The sequence below is a fragment of the Labrus mixtus genome, chromosome 2 (assembly GCF_963584025.1).
Source record: "Labrus mixtus chromosome 2, fLabMix1.1, whole genome shotgun sequence".
NCBI lineage: Eukaryota > Metazoa > Chordata > Actinopteri > Labriformes > Labridae > Labrus > Labrus mixtus.
In genome coordinates, this window is record NC_083613.1 from 13,948,284 (window position 1) to 13,968,993 (window position 20,710).

Genomic DNA, 20,710 nt, shown 5'->3' on the forward strand with positions numbered 1-20,710 from the left:
GCTCCCCGAGTGCCTGGGTACACTCCCTATTGTTCCTTACAGTAGGGTTGGCCCCTTGCCCTGTGTGGCTTTCCCCCAGTTTTTATTGGGATGCCTTTATAACAAAATCAAAGTGCACAGATGCCCCATAAACCCAATTTGAGCCCCCCGCTTCCCCACAGAAATGATATCTGCAAAGACAGGATGAAGAAAATCACAGGGGGGAAGGAGAGCTGAGCAGAGGTCAAGCTGAGTGAGGAAGTGTTGGTCTCTGCATTGTGCTTCAATCCTGTGACAGAAAAAAACTAACAAGAATAAATTACACTCATATAGTTCGGCTTAAGAGGTGTGAGGATAGTTTGAGCAAACCACACAGAAGTTACAGTAACAGCACTCGACATGAGGGCTGCATTGTTGTCAGAGAAGCCAGCATTTCAACATAGCATGTTTCCTTAATGTCTGATCATACAGTAAGGTCACTTTATCATTTATCACTGGTCAGTCAAATGATTCAGAAATACTCCAGTAATGAGGTGCAGTTAGAATAGACCAGTAAAGCGTGAGACAGCGTTTGGCCAGTCCACCTTCTCAGTTAACGGCCCACAGATTTGGAATACCCTTCCCGTCAGAAATAAAAACATGAACTGACTGATGGGGTTTGATCCCCAGCTCCAGCAGACACATGTCCGATGTGTCCTTAGGCAAGACACTTAACCCTGAATTGCTCACGCTGATTCATCGGCGGAGTATGAATGTGTATGAATGGTTTAGTTACTTCTGATGGACTCTTTACTCAGCAGCCTCTACCATCAGCGTGTGAATGTTTAGGTCTGACCTGCGGTGCGTCCCTTCTCCCGTTGGCACTTAGAAAAAAATTCAAAACGTTAGGTCTCTTGCAAAACCCCCAAAACCGTGTCGAACGGGAGAAGGCAAGTATGAGAAGGTCTCAGCTTCATCCCTTCTTCCGTTGCCGCTTCGTAGACATAAGACTAGAAAATAAATATACAAGCTCAAGTCCATTTGCCCTTTACCATTTCCTAAAAGCCTAACCAGGGACAATGACTGCAAATTAGCCACGGCTAGAAGTCCTATATACATTTAATCAGTTGCACTTTAATTAGATGTAAAAATGCCTACATGTATTGTCCCTCACTCATAAATAAATACATTTAATTCTGTAAATATCTTACATATCGGACCTTTAAGTTAGTTTTGGTCTCAATTGATTCAGTGTTAAACTCTGATGTTAACCTTTTCAGAATCCAGACTATAACACTCACACTAATGCACATTATTTATCATTTCACATTTCAGCTTTAAAAGGAGCCTTAAATCTCCTCCTCCTTACTGCCGTTTAAAACATCCGTCAAAGTTTAGAAGTTAACTTGATTAAACCCAGAGACACCCGAAACCAACGTACACAAAAGATGTAGACGGGTGCTTCAGGGAAAGGGAATGACAGAAGATTTAAAATGTCACTGCCTGCAAGGTTTAGAGGGAAGCCGTAATCTGTGAGCCCAAAAAAAAAAAAAACATACAGTGTCTTTAGATATTCTATAAGCGTCACATAACGGCTGCCATTAATGGTGGAAAAATTTAAACTTAGAATCAAATCACCAGAGGGTGACGAAATGGGAGACGCATCGACAAAGGAAGAGGAAAAAAATGCATTTATTTAAAATAATTGTTATTAGGCAGATAAGCTGACAAATCCCCTCCCCCTTCCCCTCCACTGACAAGTCCCGGTATTTCTGGAAAACGCAGATTATGGGCTGACAAATATGGAACTGGCAATATGAAAGCACATTTGTTTGATAAATGGAAACAATAGCACTGACAGGAGAACTGACTCACGCAGACACACTCAAAGTGTGGTGGTATATGCGTTTACATCACGCCATGCGAACATCTTTCCCTTCCTGTAGTCACTGCGTGTTCCACTTATTGCCTTCTGTGTTGTGAGTGTGTGTGGTGCAGTGCTCATTTTTTGCAGCATTTTTAGATTTATTCATTGGATTTTCGAAACCGCCTACTATACTAGTAGTACGTTCTGATTTAACCAAAATGCAGTATGCACGATCCCAACAAATGCAAGAGCCTCAGTATGCTAGAAATACCCGGGTGTCTTACTGATTTAGGAGAAATGTACAGTCTGCATCAGACCAGTCTTCCTTGTTTTTCTATTTCACACAATTCAAAGTGCCAGATTGGGGGCGGCTGTGGCTCAGTTGGTAGAGTCGGTCATCTCTCAACCTGAAGGTCGGGGTTAGATTCCCAACTCCTGCAGCCACATGTCTGATGTGTCCTTGGGCAAGACACCCAAAGTTTCTCCCTCTGCTTTGTCAGCGGTGTATGAATGTGTATGAATGGATGAGTTAATACTGATCGACTCTTCACACAGCAGCCTCTACCATCAGTGTGTGAATGTGTAGGCGTGACCTGTGGTGTAAACAAGCTTTGAGTAGTCAGAAGACGAGGAAAGCGCTTTACAAGCTCAAGTCCATTTACCATTTAGATGGAAATGGCAATGGCATCCAGCAGAGGGGGGTAATTCAGCGCTTATGGACAGGCCCGCCTGCAGAAATGTCTGGGCCCCTGAAAGATCCAATATCATATCCTGGGACCTCCCACACGTCTGCCTTTTTTCAGACTGTAAGTGGAGGCTACACTGAAGCAGCGTTTGACGTCAGCTGGGCTGTTGTTTACTTCCTCATTCCAAGACCAGACATGACGTGAAATGAACACCGGTCGTGTGTTTACAAACAAAATAAGTCATTTGAGTCTTGATAATTGCTCATTCTCTTCTTCTGCTGCTCACTTGTCCATCTTCATCAGTGCTGTCTGTCGTCTTCATGCCGTGTCCTTCGAGTCCTCTTTTTCTCCTTACATGCCCTCCCTGGTTCTGCTTCATTTACCTTCTGCTCTAGCTCCCCCTCATGCTACTGTTATGAGTAACACTTCTTCCCTCCCGTCACTCATCATACATCTTTTTATTCCTTAGTATTTTTTTCTACCTCTCAGTTACTTCCTCCCTCTTGCTCTTTATTTAATTCCTCCCTCCTCTTAATGTAAAAATATGAAGTGAAAAATAAAACAAAAACTTCAGAGTAGCGGTGCCAATCCTCTGCTTCTCCTTTGTTCTAACCTCATGAGTTTCTGTTGTGGTGTGTGTGTGTGTGTGTGTGTGCGTGGGTGTGTGGGGGTGTGTGTGTGTGTGGGTTTTAATAATTTTTATTTCAACTCAACCCAAAAGTCCTGAAGTCATCATAAGGACACTATGATTACCAGAAATTGACTTGCAAGTTTTTGTTGGTGTTAACAAAGGGCTGAGTACTTCTTTGTGTGTGTGTGTGTGTGTGTGTGTGTGTGTGTGTGCGCGCATGCGTGTGTGCGTGTGTGCGTGCGTGTGTGTGCGACCGAGAGACGGGGACAGAGTGGGAGAGGGATGAGTCTTTGTTCCTTGTTATACGAAGCCAATTTCCAGTAATCCCCCTTTCAATGGGAGTGTTGGAAGAAAGTGTATAGGAGCCTGATGGCCAGAGCTGAATCCCATTCACTCACAATAGACTTGTGTTTAGAGCGCTCTGAGCCGGGGATTGTGGATTGAACAAACACTGTCAGCTTTTCATGAGGCCTGATCGCAGATCAAGCCCCTGGCTGTTCCCACACTTTACCTGAAAGCCACCTAAAGGTGCTGTCCGGAGGTTTCAGCACCACAGCACTGAACAGCAAAGTTACATTAAGCAGGTCTGCAAACGGACAAACTCTTGTTATGATGTCACATTTATTTTTGCAGAAAACGTTCTTGTGTGTTGGGCTGCATGGCCCTCGTTTTGCTATCTGTAGGGATATTGATTGAATCCCACCTCTAAGAACCCGCGTCTGCATTTTTGAAAACCGGAAATCAACAACATTTTTATCTCAGTTATACTTTATGGAGTCTCCCGGGTCCTAAAACGTAACATTTTTCTCTCTACCCTGAGACTTGCACTTATACATAGAAATATTCAGACTAATGCATATTAGTCCGCCGTCATCAGTGACGCTCTTTGAGTGTGAGCTAGAGAACGCGAGGGGTAGAGTACGAGCAGGGAGACAGGGAGGCATCTCCCCCCTATATAATGGTAGGGGAAACACTGGAATTACTTGACTTCTGACTTCATAGTTTTATGGAGCCTCACAGCTGAGTGAAAGAGTAACTTTCTATCCTCCTGTCTGCATGCTTAAAGCATGTCCTTTCATAGAATGACTGACAGCAGTTCACAGAGTTTCTGTTTAGCTGATTTGCTTGCTAAATTTGTGTAATCAGGCCAACTGGCTGAGGGACTGGTCATTCGTGTGACAGCGTTTGGGCTGATTCAGCGGCTGGCAGAGTGACAGCTTGATCGGATAACTGGCTGGCTGATACCCTGAACATCGTCTATCATGCCCTCTGTAACGTCTTCTTGCTGTGTGCTCATCAGAGCGTGCGTCAGTCTTGCCTCTCACTCCATGTGTCGACCTCTTCCTCACTTAGTAATGCCACTCTGGAATCGTCTTCCTGTTTCTCTTTCTCCCCTTGGCGTCCTTTTTCTCCTCGTTATCCTAAATTTAATCTCATGTTTTTTTTATTGTTGCAGCAGGTTTGTGATTCTTGTTGAGAAGGTTCCTTTGTTTATCCTTTAATCCTCTTTTTAGCCCTGATATCTGATGCACAGATCATCGTAGTGAAAACCACAGTGTAAACCAAGGGGATTTGCTCAGAAGAAGAAATTAGAAATATGAAGGAGTTGAGAAAAATAAGAGGAAAAGTCAGGTAGAGATTAGTGGGGGGGGGGGGGAATGGACAAGTGGAAAAAGAACGTGAAGAAACTAGAGAACGATTTAAACACTAGCGCAGATATACTCTTTTATAACCTTTGACCTATAATGAGTACAGGTGTGTAAGATGATGGATAAAACAGGATATCTGCAGTGTGTTATTGCATTGTACTCACTCATGCACACACACGCACAAGATGTGATTCATTTTAGCGCCCTCTGTGCTCATTCAGGTGGAAAATAAATGCTTTAATGGTCTTAGGCTGTTTGGTGCGTGCGTGCGTGCGTGCGTGCGTGTGTGTGTGTGTCAGGTAATGTAGGGAGTCACTTGAAGGTCTAACATAAGGTATTTAAATCGCCCTGCTTATGAACTGCTCCTAAGACGAGTTTTACACTCCTTTCTACTTTACAGGCATCATTTTGTCTTGATTCAGACGAGACAGAAAACAGACAGTATGTTTCCTCTGATAGATGAGTATACTTCTGCATTAGAAGGCTTTGACAAGTACCTCTAATCCTCTCTGTTAAATGAGGTCTGCTTTAAAGAGATAGTTTGGTGTTTTTGAAAATCGTGCTTAATAGGTATGGTACAGGACAACTTTGCATAGTGTGAGTGCGCCCTTAGTCAGTCTCAGAAATCCTAAATACCAGTGGGGCTCTAAAAATGACTGAAGCCATGTTAGTCTCTGTTAGAGTTTCTGTTTCCAAGAGAAGTACTACTCAGGCTCCTGTGTCCCACTTGGTTCTAGTTTGATATTCATTCTTTCAAAATGCAGCTGCTATTGAATAAACACAAAATACCCTGGATGTTTTTCACTGGAAAAAAAAAACTGCCAGTGGGTAAAGGAGTGCCAAGCAGACAAAAGAAAAACAAACAAGAACAATCATTAAGGAAGAGTGATAGTTAGGGCTGTCTATTTTAAGACACAGCGACCTGGCATCAGTCTGCATTGTTTTCCTTCACCTTTAGTTCTTCAGTATGTTTTCAGAACTGCGGTCCGTCTGTCTGTCTGTGTTTGTGAGAGCAGAGCATGAAGAAGGTGCATCATTACTGCCGGGGTGATTGGCATCCTGGACTGACAGATCTCCTTTTGGGGCCGAGTGCACACGGGCAAACACTCCGTGGATACATTAAAGACAAGAAAAAAGCAAAGTTGTACACTTCCTCTGGACATGCACACATAATATGTGTTGGTGTGTCTCCCTACATTGTGCTGTGTGTCTTAGTGAGTCTCCTTCTTCATTATTCATGTCCCATTTGTGCAGATGGTGTGTTGTCTGAAGTTAACAAGCAAAACAGGGTAGAAACACATCATATACTACAGTCTGTGTCTCACCCTCTTCTTTATCTTTTCCTTCTTTGTTGTTTGTCCTTGTTGATGTTTTCTGCAGGCGGCTCACTACAGAGATTTGGTCTACAACTCTGCTCTGTATCTGCAGCCAAGCCACTGACCTAATATGTGCATATGTGAGAGAGCGGGGTAGAAAGAGAGATTTTCAGCCCGATTAGCAGTTGGGAGTGAGGCGTAGTGCTCAATTATTTAACTACTGTCTACTTGAGCCGATACTTGCAAACTTCTGGAAAGAGGCATAAAGATGGGGAGGCAGAGAGATAGATACTGTGCATGGAGTGAAAAGCATGCAGCCACTGTCAGGTGTTATGCTTGTAACTGGTGTGAATTGACGGCAACACGGGACGACGTTTTTCCAACTACTGCTCTGCATAAAAGGCCCCTCTGCCCTGACGAGTATAAATATGCCTGCTGGCGGAAGTATGAAGTTTGTTGTGTCCGAGTTGAGAAAGGCAGCGCACTAAGCCGGCTCAGGCTACATATTTTAATATACATGGCAAAGTAAATAATACAATTGGCACAGATAGATAAGTCACTTGTTCAGCAAGGTTGAAACAAGCTCAGCATCTTTGACCTTTTTAAATGTTTGATACTGCATTTCATTTAGGGCTTTCACACTTGCAGAAAACTTCTGATATTTGCTGGAGGAGCTGCATGTGTGAACGAAAACAGCCAAATTTTTCAATCAGAGTTTCCCCTGCCAGACCCCTAGTATTTTTTCCGCATCAAGTGTGAGTGAGCTGATGTGAGAACGCAGCAGGATATTATTTAGAATTCAGCTCGAGCCAATAGGAGGGGGTGTGACATTTATATCCTTCCTGTGACTGGAGTCAGTACATTCACTGACTGTCTGCCCACTGTTTTGTTGATAGTGTGATTCTGTTGAACTACACCCAACATTCATATAAAAGCAAAAATTCTCATTATAGCGTTGTATAGAGGACTCTGTTGCTCCGTGTGCTACTTCCGCGTCTTTTTTACGTCATGTCTTACCTCGGGAGACCCCCCCCCCACCTCCCTCCTGTCTGACAGGGATAGTCTCCCGCTGTAAAGTGCATCTGTCGTATGAGTCTGGATTTGCCTCTTAAAAGAAAGTTTTTTTCTTGCCACTGTAACTTTTGCTAAATGTAGCTAAGCTACGCTCATGATGGATTAACGCTAGGTCTTTGTAATTTAGCAATGAGTAAGGTCTGTCTGCTTTTTGTAAAGTGTCTCGAGATAAAACTTGTTATGAATCGGTGCTATACAAATACAAATTGATTGATTAATTGAACCCTCACTCAGCACAGATTGAGCTCTGTAGGAAAAAAAAGAAATGGAGTTAATTGCAATCTGCTTCCCTAACAGAGAGCTCTGTGTGTGTACAGTTTGATCAGCGAGAGGTTGGAAAACAACAAGTGTTTCATCAGCAGCCTCAGTATTTCATCACCTGTCAGCTCAAAGCTCAAGTCTGGCAAATATGATGCCCGTTGAAACTAGACGGTGCCCTGCTGAGAACTTCAACCTGAAGAAACTCTAGTAATACACACACACACACACTTTTATCATGACCGTAGTCCGCTGTATGACTTTGTGCTCATAAGCAGTTCAGCTTTAGAAACTGTGGTAAATCACAGTTTGGTGTGTTTGTGTACACATGTATTGGGTGTGTTGTTTACCTTTAGAGTCGTGTTCCAGCGCTGACTCTGTTGTGACCTTTACGCTAAGCCGTGCTGGATTTAATCAACAGCGGCCTCCCTACAAATCACACACACACACACACACACACACCGCTAAGAAATCTGTGCATTCATACACAAACGCACACACACAGACTGCCAAGTCAGGCCTTCTTTTCTGTAAATAATGGTTCGGTTTGCTGTATTCCAGATTCTTTGTTTGCACTCCATTATTCAGAAAAGGCCATGCGTCAAACCTATTAAAATATAGATTTAGTAACTGGCATACAGCAACAGCTTGCTGTGTATCAGCCTCGTTCTTTGTAGAAACTGGAACAAACAGTCGGCCTTTTTGGCCTTTTCTTGGAAAAAGTTGAAATACAGATTTTAAAGAAACGTGATTTTTCAGGCCAGTAATGTGAGGGAGTTTTGAGATCTTCTGTCAGGAAACTGGCTGATATCAAGAGGGTTGTATGAATGGGTCATTTTATAAGAATTAACTATATGTCACTACTCGGCTACTCCTCTAACGTCAGTCAGGAATACATTAAAGTACATGAACGGCAGCATTATCAACATGAAGGCACTCAAACATCAGATGGCTTCATTAATGTTTACTTTATCATTTATAATCAATATTTTTTATTTTAGATTTATCTGCGTTATCTTGAAGGCAGCACCTTTAACCACACTGATAAGTATTAGGGCTGGGAATCTTTGGGTGTCTCACGATTTGATTGAGAATCTATTTTCATTTAAAAAAAATTCTTGCTACATGGATTCAAAGTCTATTCATGAATGAGTAAAAGAGTAAAAGTTAAAAGAGTTTTAATTATGGAGATACTTGAATCCAGCATGAATCTTCAACGATTCCTTTTTCACATTCTGCCACTGTACAGGGATGTTTTTTTTAAAATACCGAAGAATACAATGTGCCTGTTATCTGGTTTTCCTCCGCATTGTTGGACCCTCTAAAATAATGCTTGCATTTGAAAATGATGATCCTAAAAGAATGTCTCGTCCTCTCTGCCCTCTTCCCCCCGTCTGTGTGTTCAGAATCTGCTGTCGGAGAAGGTTGACCAGATGATGGAGTGGTCCTCCCGGCGTTCGGTCGTCCGGATGAACGGGGACAAGTTCCGTCGTTTCGTCAAGGCCCCGCCCAGGAACTACTCTGTCATCGTCATGTTCACCGCCCTGCAGCCTCAGAGGCAGTGCTCTGTCTGCAGGTATGCACACACACACACACACACACACACACATACGCACACGACCAATGCACCCAGTGTAGGTCACAATCTGCCATAGCTGCCTCCTGACCTTAACAGACATCTCTCTGTCCTCCTCTCTGTTCTCCACTGAGGTGACTCAGTGATCTGAAGTTCACCGGCATTGAAATCTCCCACAAACAAGAAGAACTCACAGGCCTGAGAAGTCATCTGATATATATATTACATGTACCATCCTTCCACGTATAGATGTAGACTTGTACAGCTCAGGAAACACAACAAACAGCATTTCTTAACCACCAAGAACCAGCGAGTCACTTTGACATTTGGTTCAAAGGGACTCCAGCCAGCTTTGCTATCACAGTGGAATGAATAAGTTCCACCAACAGGACATGTGTACTCACTCAGCATTAAATGCATGAGACGCTCTTCTAAAAATCCCTACAGCGAGATTCACATTTGACTTTTCTTTACAAACTCAGTGTTGCGTCATGTTGCGTCAGAATCAGGGTGATGCAGCCAGACCCCAAAGTGCAGATACAAGACGAGAGGTTTGATTTTAACTCTTAGTTTCAAACGTTGTTCCTGTCTGAATCATATATCCCTGACAGTGCTATGATTTCAGCACCATGGACAGCTCCTCCATTACCGTCCAGCTGAATGAAACCACAGGGAAAACTACCGGGAAAAAGTTAGCAACAGCGAATGACAACATCAAATTTAACTGATTAAACACCAAAGTGTGCTCGTTAAAGATTTAAGATTGTTAAAGGAATAATATGTAGAATTTTATGACCGTGTTTACATTAAAATATTTTAATTAAAGAAAAATGGACTAAATCTGTTTTTTTTTTTGTTTTTTTTTTGAGTATTTACATCCCCTCAAATATTTCCAACAGTTATCGAAGCCGGACAAATCCTTAATTTTATAGTTGTAACTGAACGACGCCATGACAGAGCCACCGTGACAGACAGGATGTTTATCGTTGCCGTGGAAACACCGGATGTTACGTGAAAGACCACTGCTACTGAAAGCTGCTGTACTGTTGCTGTATGTGCTGCTGTGATAAAAAACATCTCTTCCTAAGGTCGGTTCCGCCCGTTAGTCGTCACTACGGTCAACGCGGAGTTCGGTTTCATCCATGAATTTGCATGCATGGTCTCTCTGGTCTTAAGTCTGAGGCCTTGACTGCTCCGTCTGTGTAGTTTAAACTAAGTAGTTGACCCGTGTCCTGGTCTCTCACGGGAACTTCAGCTCGTTGATGAGATAAACGTTGACCTTCTCCATCCTGACCCTGATACTCTAATCTGCCACTTTGCGACTTCAGCAGTCGCTTGATAAGATAACTTATTTATTACTCATGGAGGCACCCTCAACATCCCCCTCTCTCTCTTTCTGTTTCGCCTGCTCGCTCCCATTTGTTCAACCTCACATACATGAAAAGTCTAGTTTAGCTTTTCTTTTGCCTCGTCTTACATTTTAATGTCATTTTGCTTCATTGGCATAACTCTAATTGTGTACAAGATCACCACAGCAGGTAGGAGAGATAGTCACACACTCATAAATCTTCTTACCATTTGCTGACACGCACACACACACACACACACACACATACAAACACACAGCACGGAGCGAGACTATTTTTATTCTTTTCAATTGCCAGATGCATTCATTAATGTCAATCTGTTCTCATTTACCTGTATTCCTTTATTTATATTCCCTTTCTATCTCATCCGTCTGCTTCTCCTCTCTCTTTATCTCTCTCTCTCTCTCTGTCGTTTGTTCCTCTCTCTCTCTGCCTCTCCATTTCCTCAGGCCTTCTCTTCATTAATATTAGCGATAGCATCACATCATTAGTAAAAGAGAGCGACACTCAGAGTTTAAGTGAGAGATGGATGTTAGATGGTGACCTCGGTGTCCGTGTTGAGAGGACTCTGTCTGGCAGTGAAAACGACGGCTGAACTCTGGGGTCCTTCAACGTGATCAAGCTTTGTCTCGTACCCTACTGGGCTTCAGACCAAGTTTAACTCTCTTCTTATTATTATTACCTCAAAATATTGACTCAACTTTAAAGCTTGATGGCCAGTATTTACCGTGACATCAATGCACAGAGGCATTAAACATGATAAAGTGGATCAGGGCTGCAAAAAAGACTCAAAAGTCCTTATTCACTCCTGCAGCACACACATGCCACCGTGCATGCAGTCTGTGTCCCCTTTCATGTAAAAATGCTCAACGCTGCCGTCACAGACATATCGGCACGATGCTCGGGGCAGACGCTCAATCACAGATTTAAAATGAGAATATTAACTAAACTATAAAAGACGCTTTTCATTGCAAAAAGTAAAATACCATACATATTTCTTTACTTCAGTTTCTAAGTAACCTTAAGGAAGTTTCTGAGAGGCGTAAACATTTTTCTATTGATGTGATTTTACATCATCATAGTTGCTTGGTAACTCTGTAGGGTAGAAATGACGGGAACTCCAAAGGTTGTTGACTTCAAGTCTCTCTCTGAGGCTGTTCTTGTGTTTCTTTATTACTATAAAGCACCCGTCTCCTTTCATTTTCCCATTTCTTTATTCCACTCTACCTCCTCCTCATTAGCAGAGGAACTGTGTTCCCCTCTCCGTGTTTCTCTTTTCATTTCAAAAGATGCAGCACATGTCGGACCTCTTTGTTTCTTTTTGTCACATACAGTTAGATCTCAGGATTTTCCTTTTAATGATTAGCCACAGTTTCATGTGGAAAGTTTCCACAGAGCTGTACAGTTTAAATCGATGCTGCCAGATGTGCCCATGTTGCTTGTTCTGACTGTTCCTCGTAGCTTTCTGCACATTTAGGATATAGATGTTTAAGAGCAGATGTGAAGAAGAGAAGACGTGCCGTTAGAGTTGTTGTTTTTCAGTTTTAATGTGACAATACATTTTATTTATTTCATGCGCAAATATACATCATAACCCTGTAATACGCCTCATCTCCAAATGTGTGCAATCAATTTAAGTAAAGGAAGTAAACAAGACTATAGTTTTATAAAGTTAAAGTTTAGAGCAGCTGTGGCTCAGTTGTAGAGACGGTCGTCTCTCAACCGGAAGGTCAGAGGTTCGATTCCCCAGCTCCTGCAGCAACATGTCCGATGTGTCCTTGGGCAAGACACTTAACCCCAAGTTTCTCCCTCTGCTTTGTCGGTGGCGTATGCATGTGTGCTCTTGCTCTTAAAATATGTACAGATGACTTGAGATTACTTACAAAAATAGAAATATACATGTATAGCTGTAAGGTGTGTGTTCAGTTATATACAGAGATAAAGTCGTGCAGATGATGGTTCAGACTGTATTGTTCATGGTCGTTTGAAGCTGCTGGATCTTTTCAGCTCACGTGACGTGCTGCAGTGTTTGCACATCGATGTTCCTCACCCAGCTGGTACTCAACTTTTTGGTCACACACAGATCAGCAGACACTTATCACATACAGGCACACACACATACAAAGTAATACACAGGGAATGTATTAAGGTCTCTGTCAGATTTTGAGATTAGAAACAAGCTTAAGTCCTCTTTGGCTCGAACTGCAGTTGCTCGTGGCCTGCATTGTTGTGTTAGTAGGCTAATGTTAGTGCATTTTAGTTAGCTCTTATTGCTTCACATTGCATGTCAATTGACAGCTTTATACACAAGGGGAGGGGCCAGCTGTCCCGTCCATGTAAACATGGCTCTGACAACAACACAGCCAGCGTGACTCGAGCTTCTCACATGCTGTGAACAGTCATGACTCAGAGACACATTTACACAGGATATACCTGATTTCTGATATATTTGCACATTCTTACTTTAACAACAAATGAGCATTAACGCTTTACTTTGTATCAAATCAAACACACAGAAATTCACTAAATGCTTGTCTTCACAGCCCCATCAGGCGAAAAAAGATTTGAAACAATGGAGTTAAATAATAAATGAGAGAAGAGAGAGAAGGAGAAGGAACACAACAGTTTACAATGTACCACCGACAGAACGTACTGGTCATATATATAAATAATGTTGGTACAACAGATCGTTCATGAGGGAGTTCACAGCAGACTGTAGCATTCTCATTACCAGACGTCAACAAATAAAAGATTAAATTAGTTTTGTAATTATTAAATAATTAACATTGTTAGCTTGTTGTGCTGGTTTATTTATGTGACTGATATTAAAACTGTAGGCTGGTTTGTTGTAATAATCAACAGACAATATAGGAATCGCACTGTCTGACATTTAAACTTTGAAAGTGATAGTTATTTGATTTATAAGTGGGGTTGTGTGAGATACTCCTCACAGGTGATGCCCATTGGTTTCGGCCACTTTAATCAGAAACTGGTCAGAGTCCCAGCACGGACACCAGGGCTTTACAACCCTGCAGACGGGCAGTTTGTACCATGTAATTTAGCTAACATTAAAGGAGCATGGATAAAAGATAAAAATGAGTACTGCAGTCCAAATTCAAAACATTGTAGAGAGCTGTCTCCCCCCGCCCCCTCCTTTCTAGAGGCGATGCTCACGCAGGTTGCCATGTGGTGGACACTGAAGCTTCAGTGTTTAGCCAGCTCTGCATCGGCCTGTAAACCTTTCTGTGTTCTAACCTCTCTCCATGTTTCAAAAGCATCTCCAATATTGATCCTAGTTTGAGCATGTTTCTGCTCGTGGAGCTTATTAGAAGTGATTGTACTCGACCTAAAAAGCCTCTGCATGTTTCTATCTGAACCAGTTCTTTTCGCCCGCTTCCATCGCTGCAGCACCTATTGTTTTAACCTGATAACTGCTCTCATATCTGACAAACCGAGGGCCGTCCAAAACGGCAGTGTGGGGGTGCCTTAAAACCGCCGACCTTCTCTGGTCCAAACAAATCCAGAGCATTCACTTTTACTGTTAACAAGCCACTTTGTTTGAGCACTACCTCGACACACCTCATATGTCTTCCTCTGGGCCCATATTCAGACTGTTGTCACAGAAAAATAAACCAAAATAGATATCAGAAAGCTGTTCAGGAACAATTTAACTGATGGGGGCTGTTCATGCCATTATTAGACAGACAGGTTGGTGGGTAGAGTTGGAAATCAGAATGAACGTGGGCCTCCCGCTTCAGGGACTATAGCCTCTATACATGGGGCAAACGGACTAACCACTAGGCCAATGCCGCCCAAAAACATATAGAATCGATACATCAACACCTAGTGGTGTGCAGAGACGGAACAGAGAAAAGCACGGCTGTAATCCCCGACAGTCTGCTGGCCCGAATTTCAACTTCATCTCTGCCGACTTTTTTAAACCTGTAGACACTTCAAAGGGAAACCCCCGAACATTCGCTGCAAAGATAACAATGTAACATCACTGCACATAACACATCCTGACAGACAATTTCTCACTAATTAAAGCCAACACAATAGGCAGATGACACGATGTCAAAGTGAAGTTTAGCAGCAAACGGATGCGTACAGCTAAAGTAAAAAAAAAAAAAAGAGAGAGAGGGAGGAGGGAGATGGAGAGGTAATAGAAAATACCCCCATTGTGTCACTTTAGTGTTTTAACTTGTCATGGAGGAGGATGAGGTGATAGACTCAGCTGACCGTGACTGGTCAAAGTAACGGCTTTATTCGACTGACTTCATAGGAATTAAAAATAATATGACCTGAGATTAGAGTGTCATAAAAACCATTGTGGCATCAAAAGAGAGAGACACTCCCAAAGATCTTGTGAACGCTTTCATCTTCTCTCGTCCTCCTCCATATTGTGACACTTTTCCGCAGCCTGGCTCTGCCTCTTCCATTGTGTGCCTTTGCTTACCCTATCTTTGCCTTTAACTCGTCCTCGTTGTGTATTCCCCCATTCTGCTCTGCATGAATCAGAAACATTCATTTGATCCTTTTTGTAGAGCCGGTACCCATGGCTTGGCATAATCGAAATAATGCATTTCTGAGCATGAAAAGCAGGTTAATTAATGGAAGCAACTGAGAAGCCAAAGAAAAATGAAGTATTTGAAAACACGTGTATTCAAAGGTAGAGGGGAGATAAAAGGCATCCTTGTCAACAAGACATTATGTAAAGAACATTTTGTAGTTTGTGTTCCTGTCTGACAGTTTGACTCTACCCGAGTTTTCAAACAATGACACAAAGAAGATTTAATCTGTTGACGAGGCAAATCCAATTTACAACATTGTGCAACATCAGTATTTAAGACCTTGGCTTAGTGGGACTGAAATTATGTTTCATTATGTGACAAAAGTGAAATCTTTGATAGCTGCAGATTTACTCGCCTATTCAGATCATTCTGAATAGGCGAGTAAATAATTTTATAATTGGCACAATATTTTAAAGATTTTTTTAAAGAGTCAGTAGCTTTTTCTGCAAAATAAAATACAGACTTGTACAAAAGTAAAGCTGCTCCATCATCTCTTCTGGGCCTCCATACATGTGTCTACAGAGACTCTGTCCTCTGACTGGATTTTACTGTTCTGCTTTGTTCTGGTTGACTCGAGATGTTTCTGGGGGCGGAGCTGGTGTGTTTCCTCCAGCCAATGACAGCGCACATGGTGAGTTTGGGAGTGGATACAATTCAGCGGTTGGACGTTATTCAAACCGGTGAATTTGACGGACGTAGCGGCAAAGAAGAGAAAATATAATCAGTGAGGTGAAACGTCAAGCGGATAAAGCTCGTTCTAAAACGAGGGTGAACCTTGTGTTGACTTTCAACCTCAGACGTGGAGTTGGTCTGCTTCCTGTTGGACAGGCAGGTGACAAACACCGGCGGTTAGCCTGTGCTAGCGTGCGTTAGCATGCAGTGTAGGTACAAGCAGTAAACGTACACACTACATCCTGCAGTGAGAGTGAGCTTCTGGGGCCGATGAGCCCAGGAGGAGGGGCCCAGTTTGAATGTTGTGTTTACAAGCTGCAACACATTTCTACTGAACATACCTTTAAGATTGTGTATCACATACAAAGCCTTCAGCTGTCCCCTTTGGTCTCCATGTAATCCATAATATTTCAGTTTCTCATTCTTTTGTTCTGTGGTTTTGCTTTGTTCCAGGCAGGCCAATGAGGAGTACCAGGTCCTGGCTAACTCCTGGCGTTACTCATCTGCATTTTCCAACAAGCTCTTCTTCACTGTGGTCGACTATGATGAGGGGGCTGATGTTTTCCAACAGGTAAGTTCACATTTAGTGTTTTATTAATGTTAGACGTACTCACACAAACATATTACATCTTGAACCATGTACAGTAATGTTCCATGACGTTTCTATTCTGTGACTGATACACGGTGCATGGACTGTCTGCATGCGACCACTACGATCTCCGTGAACCTGCTGCATTATGTTTCCTGTTCTCCAGTATGTTCTTCTCCACTCTTTAGTTCAGATTGTGATTCTGTTGAACTACACGTAGCATTTCTATAAAGACAAATATTCTTATTTAAGCGTCTTATAGCAGACTCTGTTGCTTCGCCCGCTACTTGCATGTCTTTTATTTTGCGTCATGTCTTGCCTCGGGAGACCCCCCGCCCCCCCTCCCATCTGACAGGGATAGTCTCCCTCTGTGATGAGCATATGTGAACAGCCAGGACAGGAGAATATCCGGAGCAGTCCTCCTGAAATTATCTAGATATTATCAGGAGTGCAGTTGTGAAAATGGCTTCTGTCAATATCTGCATCATTGTGTTACAGTAGTTTCTTTGGCTTGAAAATTTAAGAAAATAAAGGACTGTCAAAGAAAGAAAGAAGTGCCATTGTTGGGATAAAGGGAGCTGAAATGACCTCTCCCTCATTTCATCAACGCCCATCCTCCTTTGCAGTGTCGTAAAAAGTCAAGCTGCTGCCACACGTGGCCTGCAGCCATTCACAACCTCTGCTCCCTCCATCCTTCCTCCCCAACCTTTTTGACTCCAACTTCCTTCACATCATATTCACCTCCAACCTTTTTTTTTTTCTCATCCTGTCAAAAGTTTCTCCTCTCTCTCCACCCTTTCAGTCTCTCTCTTTCTTTCTTTCCTCCCTCCCTCCCTCCCTCCCTCACTCCCTCTCTCTCTTCCTTCCATTTTCCCAGCGGCTGATTTCCATTAGAAAGGGAGTTGCTTCAGAACTTCGGCAGTAGATTAGCAAATAACCTTCCAGAGCAGCTAAGTGAACAGGGCAAAAAGGAAACACACACAATAAGTCAAACAACAAAGATTCAATGAGGCACAACATCCTGCAGCGAAAGAAAGGCAAACAAGGACGAGTACACAAAGAAAAGGTACAAACATGTACATGCATGCGAAGACAAACTATTGGAACACAATCAAGTGGTACTCTGTGTTACGTGGACACACAAACACATGGAAGGACATGGTTAGACTGAAGAAGCGAGCATGTTCCAATACCACTTAGGAACAGAAGCATTGATACATATAAAAAACATGTCATCAAGATCAGTCCTGCTTCTGTTTCTTTTCACTACAATGCAAAGTTAGGGCAGAAGAAAATTAAGAGGAGCAACTTTCTGCATTGACATTTTCCAGCCACAGCTTCAGATTTGAACCGGGGTCGTCCGCTTGGAGGTCTACAGCCTTCCTACATGGGGCTTGTACGCACTAACCACTAAGCCTCCAGGACCCCGTCCATTTGGATTTTTGAAAAGTTTTGAATAACATTTCTTGATTAAGCAGCTCAGGATATCTCAGCTCCACCTCTTCCCCTTTGTCTAAGCCTACCGGAAGTTTGTTGGAGGCAACATTTCCAACATGGCAAGCACTATCATTGGGCTTAAAAACGTCCTTTTTTAAACCAATGGGTGACGTTAGTGAGACTACGTCCATGTTTTATACGGTCTACAGGACCTGCATGTGTTCTGCTGGTGCACTCACTAGGAATTAGCAAAGTCTGCAACAAGCCAAAGCCACGCTCAGGTTTTAAGGAGGGATGGCTTTGGCGTGATTTTGGGGTATGATTAGGGATGTTCGTAGGCAACAAATTTCAAAATTTATTCAACATCAATTTAAATTCAGACTAGCAGACTTGTGTTTAGTTAGCTAGAAGACAAAGTAAGACAACAGTCCAAATTGAGTAGAAATTAGGTGATCAAAGCACTAGACCCCAGCCTTTGCAGGTAAACAATGTCCAATTACTTTGCAAACTTTGGCTAACGTGGGGCGCTGGTGGCGCAGTGGTTAATACGCGTGCCCCATGTATAGAGGCTGTAGGCTCAAGCGGGCGGCCCAGGTTCACATCCCACCTGTGGCTTCTTTCCCGCATGTCGTTCCCCACTCTCTCTCTCTCTGATTTCCGACTCTAGCCACTGTCATATCTCTCCATTAAAGGCATAAAAAGCCCAAAATAAAAATCTTAAAAAAAAACAAAAAAACGTTAGCAGTGCTATCGCCGCCTTCCTGCAGGTTAAAGTCCACATGCCTGTGCTAAATTTGGCTCTGGTTGATATGCTAATTCTACCTGAAACAGCCTACATACAGCTTTTAAATACATGCTATAGACCAAGTACTGCGGAACCGTGCTGCTCCTACGAGATGCTATCCGTTCATTGTGCTTGTTTACATTCGGGCGCTAGAGCCAGAATAGAACGTCTGTGAAGCGGACCTACAACCTTCTGCAGCCAGCCTCAAGCGGACACTCGGAGAACTGCATGATTTTGCACTTCCGCATTGGCTTCATTTATCCGGAGGTTGCCTCTTGGGGCCAACATATAAAAATGTTTTTAATTTATTCAACCGACTAGCGACTCTGGTGCCGAGCGTGTGTGACAATTTTTAATCATCCCTTCATAGAATGGGTCAGGATTTAATTTTCATGTTCTTTTTAGATATTTGACACACAGCACAACATATGACTAATGATTGTGCTGATGATCACTTTAACTCCTATTTTTTTTATTATGTTAGGACTCGTCAAAGTTTCTATAGATTGTAAAAAATGCATCTCATAAGGCTACAGAGCCCAAATAATCCATGATCTCCCGTTGTTTGTCCCACTGTCTCAACCCCTCAGACCTCCACTTAGTCAACACAAACAAGCCTAAAAAATAAAAATATATAAATAAACTTATTCACATTTCAGAATTTGTAATGGAGTATTTCTTTTTTTGCCTCAAGCTTTTGTTAGAAAAAAGTTCCCTTAAACTTTTCTTAAAACTGACAAATCAATATATAAACAAACTCTCTCAACTTTCAGAGTTCAGTATTTATTAAGGATTCATTTATGCTCCTCCCAAAGTTAAGTTGGACCAGTGGTTCTCAAAACTTTTTCTGCCAGGCCCCGCTTCGGCAAGTGAGAGTAATTTCAAGCCCCCCACCGTGCTCACCCCATTGCACCTCTGTTTCTACCTCCAATGGCAAAACGTTATGATCTACAGGGGGTTGTGCCTTGGAAATGAGGGTTGTATAAAACATGGACGTAGTATCAATGATGTGACCTATTTTTGCATCTGAAGTGTAGTTTTGAAACCACACAATGGCCGCTATGATACAACCCGTTCTTCTTGGGGCTCTGCTCTAGTAATACCTGATGTCTTTGGAGATTTGTCCCTTAACAAACAAAGTTGATTGAAAATCTAGAGCTTTATTCCTATCCAATTTAATTAACCCTTAATGCTCTTTAACTTTAAAGTAGCTGTTCTCCGATAGTAATATCAAATTTTCTCTCGTCAGCTTCCCAGAGCCGCCAGCTTGTTCCCTTTTTCTTTAAGATGAAGTGTTACAATTTTTGTTTTGATTTCTGATTTTGGTGACGAGAGTGTAGTGTGTGTAGCGCTGGTGGTGGACTGTCCCTTCGTGTCCTGAACAGGTGTGCCTAATTTCCAATCGTCAGCCTCTCACTAACAGTTAGGAAGGAAATGACGTTTTTCTCCCCATGAGATGTCAGCACTGGGATTTGTAGTTTCCACCCAAAATGTTAAAACCTAGCTGCAGCACCTCCTGTTCACAACCAACAACACAAAGAAACGAATACATGGACATTTATTCCCCTTAATGACCTAATATTAGTGATCTCCTGTAGAACTGCCCCCCCTCCCTCCATCTCTACTCATCACCCTTCACCCTCCTCATTTTCTTGAGGTTGTTCTCTCTCCTGTCTCGTGGGGAAACAAGTGGAATTCACTGTTGTTGATGTTTGTAGAGAGTCATGGGACTTGTACTTTTAGACGTGTGAAACCTGAAGAGAGAGAGGAAGAGAATTCTGCAATTTGTCTTTTTCCGATTAAACAGATTCGTAAAGAGGAATCTATTTATGCAAAGACGGAGTTATCGGAGATGTTCTTTATCCAATAATTAGCTGTGATAGGGAAGACACAAATCAACACACACACACACACACACACACACACACACACACACACACACACACACACACACACACACACAGACACATATATCATGATAGAAATAGAATACACTGATACAGTTTCTTATTTCTAATAAACTCGGGGTAATTTGTCTCTCACTTTTTCTTATCTGAGTCATAAAGTATTAAACTGTACATCAGAGTCAGGGTCCCGTGCTTACATTTCTACAAGCAAAGGAGATAATAGTGCCAACAATGCTCTTTAAACTGTGATACATATTTCTAGGGTCTTGTAATGTTTTGTAGATTATCAGAGAAATGTCGACTCCTCACTTAAAGACAACAAGTGACCAGTGGTCTGACTCTTATTCTGGATTTTAATGTGATATATT

The 20,710-nt window shown here is 42.4% G+C and overlaps 1 protein-coding gene across 1 annotated transcript in view; it reads left to right on the forward strand.

The window, feature by feature from the left end:
• Positions 1-20,710, forward strand: part of tusc3 (tumor suppressor candidate 3) — an 81,376-nt gene that overhangs the window by 23,459 nt on the left and 37,207 nt on the right. The window contains exons 2-3 of the mRNA XM_061052893.1: positions 8,846-9,015; positions 16,079-16,196. Of these exons, the coding sequence (XP_060908876.1) occupies positions 8,846-9,015; positions 16,079-16,196 (288 nt within the window). The remainder of the gene's footprint in view (positions 1-8,845; positions 9,016-16,078; positions 16,197-20,710) is intronic.